Source organism: Pelobates fuscus, chromosome 5, assembly GCF_036172605.1.
Source record: "Pelobates fuscus isolate aPelFus1 chromosome 5, aPelFus1.pri, whole genome shotgun sequence".
Lineage (NCBI taxonomy): Eukaryota > Metazoa > Chordata > Amphibia > Anura > Pelobatidae > Pelobates > Pelobates fuscus.
In genome coordinates this window covers 41479221-41493301 of record NC_086321.1, presented here as the reverse complement: position 1 = coordinate 41493301, position 14081 = coordinate 41479221, and the positions used below count along the sequence as shown (strand labels likewise).

At 44.3% G+C, this 14081-nt stretch overlaps 1 protein-coding gene across 9 annotated transcripts in view; it reads left to right on the top strand.

The window, feature by feature from the left end:
- ARHGEF28 (Rho guanine nucleotide exchange factor 28) overlaps nt 1–13582 on the top strand; it is a 239388-nt gene extending 225806 nt beyond the window's left edge. For all 9 annotated transcript variants that reach the window (XM_063453739.1, XM_063453742.1, XM_063453741.1 and 6 more), the window contains 2 exons: nt 2464–2746; nt 12870–13582. In XM_063453739.1, the coding sequence (XP_063309809.1) occupies nt 2464–2746; nt 12870–13051 (465 nt within the window). In that variant the 3' untranslated portion in view covers nt 13052–13582. The remainder of the gene's footprint in view (nt 1–2463; nt 2747–12869) is intronic.
- The last annotated feature ends 499 nt before the right edge of the window (nt 13583–14081 follow it).

Below are 14081 nucleotides of genomic sequence, written 5' to 3'. Positions count from 1 at the left end.
CAGCACAATGAAGTGGTCTGGGTGCCAGGTCCCTCTAGTTTTAACCCTGCAGCTGAAAACATAGCAGTTTCATAGAAACTGTCTCACTGACAGGCGCTAGAGGTGCTTCCGAGATTCTCACTGTGAAAATCACAGTGAGAAGACGCTGGACGTCCATAGGAAAGCATTGAGTAATGCTTTCCTATGTGCGGTTTGAATGCGTGTGCGGCTCTTGCCACTCATTTGGATCTGACGTCGGCAGTGGGTGGAGAGTTCCCCAGTACAGAGGGAGCTCGGCGTTGGAGAAAGGTAAGTGGCTGAAGGGGTTCTAACCCCTTCAGCCCAGCGGGAGGGGACTCTGAGAGTGGGGGGCACATAATGACCCTATAGTGCCAGGAACACGAGTTTGTTTTCCTGGCACTATAGTGCTCCCTTAAGATTATCAGGTTATTCAATAAAGCGAATATGGTCAAAAATTGGAATTTCAAATTGAAATAAAATTGAATTTCAAATTTAAGGCCAATATGATCTAATTGGAAACCTTTTCCAAGTCATCTCTGGCCTTACATTATAAATTCACTTTGAATTCCTGACAATTCTTACTTAAGTGAAGAAGTTGATTCACGCAGTATTCCGCCAACTGACATCTGTGTACATTTCCTACTCAGTGGTGTATCCTGGTTTTGTGCTGCCCTAGGCATGACAAAACTCAGGCGCCCCCCCGCGTAAACCCCCTGCCCCCATACACCGTCTTCTAAATACACACACACATTCACTGACAGACACGCATACACTCATACACTAGCTAACAGACATACACACTCACTAACAGACACATACAGTCACTATCAGACATATACATTCACTAACAGACATGCATACACTCTCACTATCACACACACACAGTTACACACTCCCTAACATACACACTCCCTAACATACACACTCCCTAACATACACACTCCCTAACATACACACTCCCTAACATACACACTCCCTAACATACACACTCCCTAACATACACACTCCCTAACATACACACTCCCTGACATACACACTCCCTGACATATATACACACTCCCTGACATATATACACACTCCCTGACATATATACACACTCCCTGACATATATACACACTCCCTGACATATATACACACTCCCTGACATATATACACACTCCCTGACATACACACACTCACTAACAGACACACACATAGTAACACACTCCCTAACAGACACACACACTCCCTAACAGACACACACACACTCACATTAACACACTCACTTTTTTTTTTTTAAATTCAATCCCCCCAGCCTCCTTACCATTGGGAATACTGTGGAGGGGGTTCTCCCTTTCCCTGGCGTCCAGTGGGGCTGGACTGGTGACTGCAGGTGGCGAAGGAGCACTGATTAGTGAGCTCTCTGCTCAGCTCCCTCGCACGTCATATTCCGGCTCCCTGCATCACTCTGCGGTACGCCAGCAACACCCGCCCGGATTTTTAGTTTGCCGCCAGGCTAACAAGACATTTGCTGCCCCCTGGAAAGTGCCGCCCAAGGCAAATGCCATGTTTGCCTCGTGGCTAATACGTCCCTGTTCCTACTGTTTTGATGAGATGATTGGTGTGACGCTGCAGTCCACAACCTCTGTATGCTAGTGGCCCATGGAGATAATTGCCATCCAAGTTCTCCTTGAAAGCCTTCACTTGCTACCTCTGCAAAAAATATCATAAATAAACATGTCATGAGCCTGGTGTCCCTATAGGCATCATGGGCATGGGACCTTGTAGAATGATACAATGTGTTGGATCTATAGGGAACAACTCCAAAGGGTCAAGTCGCCAGGTAAAGGTTCAAGGAAACTAAACATCCAGGTTCCAATGACATTGTAAGAGAAAGACCCATGATCATAGTTAGTGGAATGTAATCAGGAGTTGCTTACTATCAATATGTGAATCCCTATACTTTGAACAACAGAAAAGTTCTTCTGTTAAATAATAAACAGTCATGTGAATAGCAAGCTTTCCATGTGTTATAGAACTCATATCTCATATCATATCCATTTGTTTTAAGGTGTCTTGCTATACGTTTGCCAAAGTGAGAGACCTTATTACCCCAGAAGTGGAAAGAAATCAAATATGTGGTTATTTATGGTCCTTTAATTATATTGTTGGATTATAAAGCTTAGGCATTCGATATTGGTATATTCAGGATTGGCTCACAAAACGCTCCATAGTCAAAGTAATAAAAAGTTATTTCTTTTAACTAAAACGTGTTAGCGTCTTAACACTTTTAGTAACAAAAGGGGATGTCTCAACACACCGTAAAGGGTTATGAGAGTACATCTGGCAACAGGAGATTTAATAAAGTAAGGACAGAGGAGGTTAACAAAAAAAGTGTTGGGGAAAACGGTGACATTAAAATCTTCTTTGGTTATTGTAAATGGTACTACTGAGCTTGATTTTATATTCTTTTCTGTGTAACAGAGTGTAAGAAACCACAAGTCTGAAGGATTACAGAATGAGGATTCGGTCTACATTAACAATGCATTGGCTCAAATTTCACTCAACAATATTGAAACACGTCCAAGCCCAGTTTACACGGATGCTCACGTGGATAACAGCTCAATTCCAAACTTGGCAACGCCAAGCGAGAACAACTCCTGGAATTCTCATAATGAACCATGGTCGTCCACATTTACACACCACCAGAGGCTTGATAGTTCCTCCGTTAGCACCCGGCACTGCAATAAAGATGTCACTAACAATGGTAAATAATAAGAAACCTTATTAAGGATACAATTTGTTAAAATTAAATAAGAATAAAAAGTTCCACACTAATGGCAAGCAAATGTTTGTGTGTTCAGTGATTGGGGGAGATCTATCAAAGTGCTATGTTCTAAAAAGTCATCCAAAAATGTAAACGAGAAGGAGACATCAGTAGAAGGTGTCTACTGGATTCCTTGATAATTGTCCCACTTGTGTGTGTTTTTTATTACAGCCGTGGAAAATGGAACAATCAACTAAACAACATTGTGTTCTAACTGTTAATACGGATGACATGAACAGAAAGTATACCCGATGTTATAGATCTTTTTAAAGTAGGGTGCTTATTTAGGTTAGCAGGCCATACAATATTCAGCTTAGCTTTATGCCAAAATGATGCACCATTAGTGATGTGATCTAAGCAAATCCATCTCCTAAACTGTGTTACTTACCTGGGAACTGTGCACTTTCTGATTCAACATTATCCTGCAATTTATATATTTAATCTTTATTGCCTATTTTGTTCAGCTACTCAAACCATATACTAAACCAGCTTGTACTACTAGAGGCACAGTTAAAAAGGACGATAGTTGCATAACATGAATCTATGGACACCCACACATTACAAATGTTTTTTAATTGCTGGATGAAAAAAAAACACACACACACAAAAAAAACCCAAAAACATCCCTTTTCAAATCTCTGCCTGGTCTGTCATCCTTAATCTTATTTTTGCCTCTCTATTTTATAATCTGACAAAAATTAAAAATATATATAGTATTGAAATGAAAGTTATAATTGTAAATGCAGTTTTTTTGGAGACTGTAGCAGTACTCCATAACAAATAGTAGTATAAAATAGTAACTCAATAATATCAAAATTGTTTAACACTACATCAATGCTACAGAAGTAAAGATAGAGAAGGGTAAATAAAGAAAAATATTTAATAAAATGCTAATTTTATTAAAGACACGGAGGCTCATATTATGCATAACTCTTTCTTTATTTCCTCAGCAGCAAAGATAGAGGAATATAAATATTATCGAAATTGAAAGTAAAAAACTGTACAGGCATAACAGGCAGCCAATCACATAATAGAGGAAGTAGCTATATAAGTCCTGTGTCTCCCACAATCCCCCTCTTTCTTTGCTGCTTCCTCAGACAGCTAAGTATCCATGTTTAGCTCTCTTACTCATTGCCTTTATTTGTTCTGTGATTATTGTTATATTGCTTTAATTGTTTTATTTATCTGTGTTTTATCTGTATTCATTGTTTTATTTATCTGTATTCATTGTTTTATTTACGTGTTTGATTTGTTCCTCACACCTTAGTGTGCCTTAGAGATCCCTGGGGGTTTTTTCCCCTTTACCGGGAGATTATCTCCCTGCCCTCCCTTGCTCCCCGCGTCTCTCGCGGGTGCCGGCGGCGGTTTTTCTGCCGCGGCCGTTCTTTTCCTCACGGCCGCGGCTGCATGCACTCCCCTGCCCGCTCACGGGCTCCCCGCGCGGGCAGAGTGCACGCGCCCCTTCCCCCGACGGGCGCACAGCCGCGAGCACTCCCCTCGCGTGCCGCGGCCATCTTGGACGGACCTCCATGCGGTCTGCTTCCTTTTGCCGTGCAGTCGGTCGCCTCGATCTCTCCTGGGCACACTAACGGTCTGACTATTGAATATTGTTGTATTTTTGTTCTTCTCTGTGGGTTACTCAACCCTTTAGTTCTCCTGCTCATTAGTTTGCATTTTTACGTTTTCTAATTACTGCCATTATGCAGGATAGGGATGATGGGCCTTCAGGTCCCTCTGGGGACTTTAACATGGAGACTACTGAGAGTGCTATGGCCTCTCAGGAATTTCAAGCCTTGCTAGAGGTCACTATGGCTTCTTCACTGCAGAAGGCTATTGCCTCAGCCATGGGGGCCGTCTCCTCCTCATTTACCCACTCCCTGCATTCCATGGTTTTACCTGCAATGGCCACCCCGGCTCCCCAGGGTGGGGGGTCCCCTTCACCTGCCCAGACTGTGCCTGGGGCCCATAAGGCTAGGGCCAAGTCCAAAAATGTCGGCTCCCACTCCTCGATGCAGGCTCTGCCTGCCATGACTGACACGCTAGAGGCGGTCACAGATGGCGCGCACCCCACGCGCAAAAGAGCCCCTGGCCGGGCTAAAAAGGCTAGATTGTGGAAACGGGCTAAGGCCCTTGATGATGGGTCGGATTCCGACCAGAGTGTGGAGGACTAATCCGACATCATGGAGTATGACTCCTTTGACGATATTGATTCTGGAGAGGATTTGCCCCTTACGGGCGTGAACCCCTCGGGGTCCTCTGCCAAGGCCCGGGGTCAGATATTAGGCCCCATTGGGGATGACAAAACAATCCTTGACCCGCAGGGTAACCCCCTGTTTGATCCAGACGACCTGCGTCACCCCAGGTCCGTTGAATGGGTCCCCCCGGACCATATTGCCCAGTACGTGGCTAAACGCATCCGCACGCCCCTTTCTAGAGAAGGCCGCAATAAACTGCACGCCGAATGCCCACGCCCCACCCTCCCGGGCGCTGCCTGTAAGACTCCAGACATTGACCCGCAGATTGCCCAGTTCTTGAATAAGTCGGGCTGGAAGCCCAAGAAGGGCCTCGACCATTCCCTGAAGGGGTGCCAAGACAAGATCCTGGATACGCTAGGACCCCTCTCGAAGCTATACGAGCTTCTCGATTCTGCCAGGACCGGCGACTCGGTCTTAGATATTGATGTGGCCGTAGGTTGAGTCCAACGGGCCATATGCTTACTGGGGAACGCCAATACGGCGATGTCTACAGAGAGGCGTAAAGCTATTCTCTTAAAGATCGACCCTAAGCTGGTCACCATGAATGTGGCGGAGCCTGAGCCGACCGATGAGGGTTTGCTGTTCGGCTCCTCCTTCGTTAAGTACATGGGGTCGTATGTCAAGACCTTCACTGCTATTGACAAGGCACAGGCGAACATGAAGCGCGTGTTCGCGCCTAAGGTTTTCGGAGGGGCCGGGCGTAGCAGGAACCGTCCACCCGGCCGTGGTTTCCGAGGCGCATTCCGCGCAACCAGAGGTTCCTTTTTTTTTTCCCTCCCGGGGATTTCAGGATCAGAGAACCCCTCCCTTCTTCCCAGCCAGAGGTCGGGCTTGGGGCTCCAGATACCCCCGCGGTGGTACCCCCGGCAGACGTCCTTACGGTGAGTACCCTTTCTTTCCCTCCCGTTCAAGTGGCGGGGAGGTTGGCTTTATTTTACCGAGAGTGGGAAAATATCACCTCGGATGCTTGGGTTCTGCAATGTGTGAAGGGGTATCGCCTAGAGTTTGTTTCCATGCCTGTCCAGTTTTGTTTCCCCAGAGAACTGTCTCTTCCACCGGATCAGGACGAGATGATTTCCACGGAAGTCGTGGAAATGTTGTCCAAGGGCGCTATAGAGGAATTACCGTTCGCTGCCGTAGGCTTTACGAGCAATCTGTTCCTGGTGCCCAAGAAAGGGGGCGGAGTTCGCCCTGTGATAAATCTTCGCCCCCTCAACGCCTTCCTACGTTACCAACACTTCCAGATGGAAGGTATACACTGCCTCAGAGACCTTCTACGCCAGTCAGACTGGCTAGCCAAACTGGATCTGAAGGACGCTTACTTCACGGTACCCATTGCTTTGGAGTTCAGAGACTACCTCCATTTCACATGGCACGGGCGTCGTTGGCGCTTCACTTGCCTGCCTTTCGGTCTCTCCTCGGCTCCCTGGTGCTTCACCAAGCTCATGAAGCCTGTAGTGTCGTTCCTTCAAACCCGCGGGGTTCGCCTCATTATTTACCTGGACGACATTTTGATTTTGTCCCAATCAAAGGAGGACCTCCTCCTACATCTGGAGTGGACTACCAGCCTGCTACAGAAGCTGGGTTTTCTGATCAACTGGGACAAGTCGGTCCTAGTTCCCGCCCAGTCCATAGAGTTCCTGGGCTTCAGAGTGAATTCCGTCCAACAATTTCTGTTCCTACCATGTTCAAAGGTGAGAGCCATCCAGAAGGAAATTCGAAGGGCTCTTCGTGTCTCAGATTTATCCGTCAGACAACTGGCGAGAATAATTGGCCTTCTCGCGGCCTCTATTCAAGCGATCTTCCCAGGCCCGCTACATTACCGGGCCCTCCAGCGGCTCAAAGGGTCACACCTTCGGTCAGGTCACTCCTACGAGTCTCGGATACGTTTGGACGCGGAGTCCAGGGACGAATTGGTGTGGTGGTTGGCACACATGGAAGCATGGAACGGGAGAGCAATTTTCGGCTCCATCCCAGACGTAGTGATCGAGTCCGATGCCAGCTTGCACGGCTGGGGTGCTCGTTGTGGCGACGTTTCCACAGGAGGCAGATGGTCCGACATGGAGAAGTCGTTACACATCAACTGCTTGGAACTCCTGGCAGGGGCGTTCGCGATCCGCAGCCTTACCCCAGGACGGGCGAATTGCTGCGTTCTCCTCAAGATGGACAACGTGTCGGCGGTCCGCTACATAAATCACCTGGGGGGTACGAAGTCCAAGATGTTGGCGATTCTGGCAAAAGAGTTCTGGCAGTTCTGCCTCTACAACAATGTTTCGGTAACAGCGGAACACATTCCGGGTCTGGACAATTCGGGAGCGGATTGGAATTCCAGACACTTAAGAGACTCTGGGGATTGGCGTTTACACGCTTCGGTGTTCCAGAGCCTGGACATGCTGTGGGGAAGATTCCAGATGGATCTGTTCGCATCTCGGCTGAACACTCAGCTGCCGGAGTTCTACAGCTGGAGGCCGGACCCTGCAGCGGTAGCGACAGATGCCTTTCTCCAAGAATGGCCACGGGGTCATCTGTACGCTTTTCCCCCGTTCAACATGATCGCGCGCACGATCTCGAAGATGGTTCGCCACGACTGTCGTTTAGCGTTGATCACCCCTCTATGGAGATCTCGACCATGGTTCCCTTGCTTGATGGAGTTATCGATAGATTACCCTCGGCTGATACCTGTCTTCCAGGACCTCCTTCTGGATCCGGATGGGAACTCACACGAGCTGGTGTTGCAACACCAGCTACCCCTGATAGCGTGGTTCCTTTCAGGGGACCTTGGACTGTCCCAGACGTTCCGCAGGCAACTCTCCTGCTCCTCGATAACGCCTGGGCCCCAGGCACCCGTACAGCCTATCGAGCTTCATGGAGATCGTGGTCTGGTTGGTGCATGGAACGGGCAGTGGATCCCGTATCTGCCCCTCTGTGTTTGATCCTGGAATTCCTCACGTCCCTGTTTGACTCGGGCAAGGCATACCACACGATCAATCTTTCCTGCTCGGCTATTTCAGCCGGCCACAAGGGTTTGGATGGTTTCCCTGTAGGCAGACATCCTTTTGTATGTCGTCTTCTAAAGGGTATTCGCCTTGCTCTTCCTCCTCGGCCTCGTTTCTCGGCCTTTTGGGATGTCAACGTGATGTTGCAGTTCCTCTCATCATGGTACCCTAACCGAGAACTGACGTTAAAACGATTGTCATCCAAGTTGGTAATGCTACTATGTTTGATCTCTTGCAAGAGGGTCTCTGACGTCAGGGCCCTGGATTGGGACGCCGTTGCATTCACCCCAGAGGGTGTTACTTTTGAATCTTTTAAGTCTCCTCATCGGCCAGTTTTCGACACCCACTCTGGCACGTTGGGTGCGTTGGCTGTTAACCTCTGCGGGTATAGACACCTCTGTATTTACGCCTCATTCTGTGCGAGGCGCAATGGCTTCGAAAGCTTCCTCAGTCGGATGCCGTCTGGAAGATATTATACGAGCGGCAGATTGGTCCCGGGAATCGACCTTCCGAGACTTCTATTTCAGACCTATTGAACACATCGCATCTCGAGTGGTGGCACAGCTTTGAACTTGCATAATATGAGCCTCCGTGTCTTTAATAAAATTCCCAGATTTTACTAGTAACATGACGTAAAGTCATGATTTTATTAAAGACACGGAGGCGAGTATTATTCCCTCCCACCCTCCCGGTGTGGATTTGGTATAAGAGATGCTTCGATACTATTCAGGTATGTTTTCAATCAGGTCTGTATTTCTATCATGTGTTTAGATCATGTATTTGTTTCATGTATTTTATCATGTTTTTGGATGATTTTGGACGCTTTTGCTAATTTCTAATTCTATATATTTTATATTTCAGAATCCAGTGTTATGTGTGGCTCCTCACGGTTATGTTTGGTAAGTCTACAGTTTTGAGTTTGGAAATTACCATATTTTTCTATTTTTTGTAGCTTGAAGTTTTCGCATTGTTTCCCGTTTCCTGTTTGGATCTAATGGAGCATCGTTCATCTTACCTGGTCTTCGGTTTCGCAAGAAAGAGGGGGATTGTGGGAGACACAGGACTTATATAGCTACTTCCTCTATTATGTGATTGGCTGCCTGTTATGCCTGTACAGTTTTTTACTTTCAATTTCGATAATATTTATATTCCTCTATCTTTGCTGCTGAGGAAATAAAGAAAGAGTTATGCATAATACTCGCCTCCGTGTCTTTAATAAAATCATGACTTTACGTCATGTTACTAGTAAAATCTGGGAATTTATCCATGTACATCCGTTTAAATAGAAACATGTTCAGATTAATATATATACTCTATAAAGAGAGAGTGTCATACATAATATGTCAACTTTAAGACTGTCTGAGTATGATGGGATGAGCATTATACATCGTTTTTTATAAATGACCTGCTTGGGATGTAAGGTGTTAATAAAAAATATTGAATATATTGATACATGGCTAAGAAAAACCATATGTTTGGTTGAACTCCTGCGTTAAAATAGTCCTTGTAAATTAAGGTGAATCCGTGTTTCATCGAACAAAGTAACATTCAACAATGCCATGCAAAACAAATTATCACGTGCAACTTTTAATTTCGATAAAAATCAAGTAGTCTGTAAAATCCTATTAACCTGCTAGAATGGGCTCAAATTAAAATATTTACTAGCATCTGTTAATGACTTCCTTATTCATTTCTTTATTTGGGAGATGCTTTTGATTATTATGATTATTATTATTATTATTATATTTATTGAGCGCCGTCAAATTCCGCAGCGCTTTACAATGGGTGGACGAACAGACACGTAGTTGTAACCAGACAAGTTGGACACACAGGAACAGAGGGGTTGAGGGCCCTGCTCAATGAGCTTACATGCTAGAGAGAGTGGGGTAAAATGACACAAAAGGTATTAGACTAGTGACAGTTGCAGAAGAGGAATCAGTTGGGAGCTATTAACAGTTTAATTGATATGCTTTTATGAAGAAGTGGGTTTTTAACAATTTTTTGAAAGAGTGGAGACTGGGTGAGCATCTAACGGAGGAGAGAAGCGAGTTCCACAGGAACGGTGCAGCCCTTGAGAAATCTTGAAGGCGAGCATCAGAGGTGGGAGTACGGACAGAAGATAGACGCAAGTCTTCAGAAGATCGTAAGGGCCTAGACGGGACATACTTGTGTATAAGGGAGGATAGATAGGTGGGAGCAGCATTATGTAGAGATTTGAAAGCAAGAACCAGAATGTTAAATTGAGCTCTATATTTTATAGGAAGCCAATGTAGGGACTGACAGAAGGGTGAGGCATGGGAGGTGCGGGCGGACAGGAAGATGAACCTCGCCGCCGCATTCATTATGGACTGTAATGGCGCAAGTTGGGAGCACGTAAGACCACTGAGAAGCAGATTACAGTAGTCAAGGCGAGAAAGGACAGTGGAATGGACCAACACCTTAGTCGCATCTGGCGTTAAGTAGGGGCGGATGCGCGCAATGTTTTTGAGATGGAAATGACAGGATTTGGCGATAGATTGAACATGAGGATTGAAGGAGAGGTCGGAGTCAAAGAGAACACCTAGGCAGCGAGCCTGCGTGGTGGAGCTGATGGTAGCACCGTTGACTTGGAGGGAGACAGACACTGGAGTAACAACACTTGAGGGAGGAAAGACCAGAATTTTGGTCAAGTTTAGTTTAAGGAAGTGGGCAGCCATCCAGTTAGAAACAGCAGAGAGGCAGATTAGTATAGCCTCTTCCTTAACTGTGCAAGTTCGATCTTTTTGAAGGTAAGTATGTTTTTCCTTTTAAAGAAAAAACTTCCTGCATATTGTGTATTTGTTAAATCTTTTCATTGTTCTGCAATCCTGTTTTAATTTAATTATATATTTTTCCCATTTGTCACTTCGAATCAAATCGTTTTGTTTCTGTATTTTGTGTGTACTGGTAGAACTCTACTTGACCTAATGTATATTGTATGCAATCAGAAATCTGCATGTGTTTATAAAAACAAAAGTCTTATTGGCTAATAACTTTTTTCCTCCTTCATTTTAACCCCAATGTGATTTAATAATCATATAACATAGTACCGTATATACTCGAGTATAAGCAGAGTTTTTCAGCACATTTTTTGTGCTGAAAAAACCCAACTCGGCTTATACTCGAGTCAGAGTCTGTATTATGGCAATTTACATTGCCATAATACAGACTGGGGGGAGAGGGGTGCTGGCAGAGCTGTACTTACCTTTCCTGCAGCTCCTGTCAGCTCCCTCCTCCTCCGCGCCGTCCGTACAGCACCTCGGTCAGCTCCCACTGGCGGCTCTCGCGAGACTTACACTGGGAGCTGACAGAGGGAGCTGCACAGACCGCGCGGAGGAGGAGGGAGCTGACAGGAGCTGCAGGAAAGGTAAGTACAGCTCTGCCAGCACCCCTCTCCCCCCCACTGAACTGCCAATGACACTGGACCACCAGGGAAGGAGAGCCCCCCTCCCTGCCATATATCAAGCAGGGAGGGGGGACGAAAAAAAAATATAATAAAAAATAATAATATTAAAAAATAAAATAATAATTAATAAAATAATTAATATAGCAATCAAAATGCCCACCCCCACCAACACATACACAAACACACACTGCATCTCACACACACACTGCACTCATACACACACTGCACTCATACACACACTGCACTCATACACACACTGCACTCATACACACTGCACTGCACTCATACACACTGCACTGCACTCATACACACTGCACTGCATTCATACACACACTGCACTGCACTCATACACACACACACTGCACTCATACATACACGCACTGCACTTATACACGCACTGCATTCATACACACACTGCACTCATACACACACAGTGCATTCATTATATACACACACTGGAAATAAATATTCAATTAATATATACGCACACACACTGCACTCACACACACACACACACACACACACACACTGCATTCACACTGCACTCATACACACGCACTGCACTTATACACGCTGCATTCATACACGCTGCATTCATACACACTGCACTCATACGCACACACTGCATTCATTATATACACACACTGTAAATAAATATTCAATTAATATAATTTTTTTAGGATCTCATTTTATTTAGAAATTTACCAGTAGCTGCTGCATTTCTCACCCTAGTCTTATACTCGAGTCAATAAGTTTTCCCAGTTTTTTGGGGTAAAATTAGGGGCCTCGGCTTATATTCGGGTCGGCTTATACTCGAGTATATACGGTACTTCAGATATCTGTGCACTACATTCTATGCAAGAACTTCACTAATATCTGGGATGCCATAATCAGCCATTATGACAAAGTATGGCCAATGATGGCCATATACAACCTGAAGTATACTTTTAACATTTGTGTATATATTATTTTGCAGAGTTTAACATCCAGAAACCCACTAGTATCATACGTTTCTTTCCCAGAAGTTGAAATAAATATGAATCTTCTCAAACGATTTCCATGAATATCTAATACAATTGGTCAAGGGTTATGGGCCTAATGTAGACAATTACCTCTTGAAGGTCACCATTCACCTCGTATCATGATTCTCATACGTAGGCAGCTTTAATTTATTGTGTATGTGCCATTACAGTGATTAGATTGCTATAAGAAAAGAGTGTGAATGTGAGCATGTAATATTGACATTCTTGCTATGTCATTGGTTCTCAATCGTTATGGGGTAAAAAAAAAAAACCTTGATGATCAAAAAAATTACCTCTTTTTAACTTATTATTTTAATGATAATTATATGGTCGTGTTTGAATTTTGTATATTCATTTACGTTACAGATCTTAACGCAGCCCGGGTTATCTCCTGTGGAACATTACTCTCCTTGTCTTCCGGAGGACATCCTGTAAACACAGAGTGCACTGACAAACATCAATCTATGGAATGTTTGGAAAACCCTCTTGCAGACAGCAATCAAAATGTGGAAAGTGGAAGAGTTGAGGAAAATATTGTTTACCTCTGATAGACTGCTGGGAACTTTGTGTTCTGAACCAACACTTTTTTGTTTGCTGGTAGAACCAGGGAACCAATGCTCTAAAATTACATATTGAACTTCCGAGAAAACTTATGAACTCCTATTGTTTGTGTACAAGTTACCATTGATTGGTAATTTTCTGAAACTCCTCATAGATAAAACAGCGCATTAGTTTTTTTGATGACGTATGTTGTAATCAGGGATAGGCAACTCCTGGCAACCCAAGATTCCCATTCCTCGTAGTAACCTGACATCTTACTATGAAGAACACTATAACGAATGTTATGATCTACTGTCCATCACTTTAATGTTTACCCATAATTCTGCACTCCGCTCGCTGTCACATCTAAAATCGACAATAGACCTTCAAACACATCATCAAAGATATTTGGATTTATGGATTTGCTTGAAGCGAATGGATCTCTGTTACAGTGTATTTCAAAGTTGTATTATACAAATGTCCTGAATAAGAGACGATGTATCGTATAAACGCATCATTATATTTTTATTTAAACCCAACAGTGCCCTCCTCGTACTTCTATCAAAGAGTTTGCCTTTTTTTTTTTTTTTTTTTTTTAACTCAGTTGGAGCTGAGCTATATTTTTGTGTGTCAAGGGGGTACATTTTTATATATATATGTGGTTTTTTTTTCTTGTGTCTTCGAATGCCGTATTGACATTTCTGTGTAATTTATTATCCAGTATACAATCATAGTTATGGACACACAGTTATCAGAATGTTACTATTACACACTGTTTCTGTCCTTATAATCTCAAATCAGTGCAGTTTTGCAGCTATGTTTGTTACCCTACCCTCAACTCAAAAACAACCACAAACTATAAAGAGGAAGTGATTAAGTGACTTCACTTGTCCTGCCTGTGATATCGTGTAAAACTAGTAGATTTTCAGTCCACCATTTTGCAACTGGAAAAGCGGTCTAACTGTGGTGTCACAAAGGTTTGTTCCCTCTCATTCCTGTCTTTACCCACCACAACAAGATAACATATTGTCACGTACA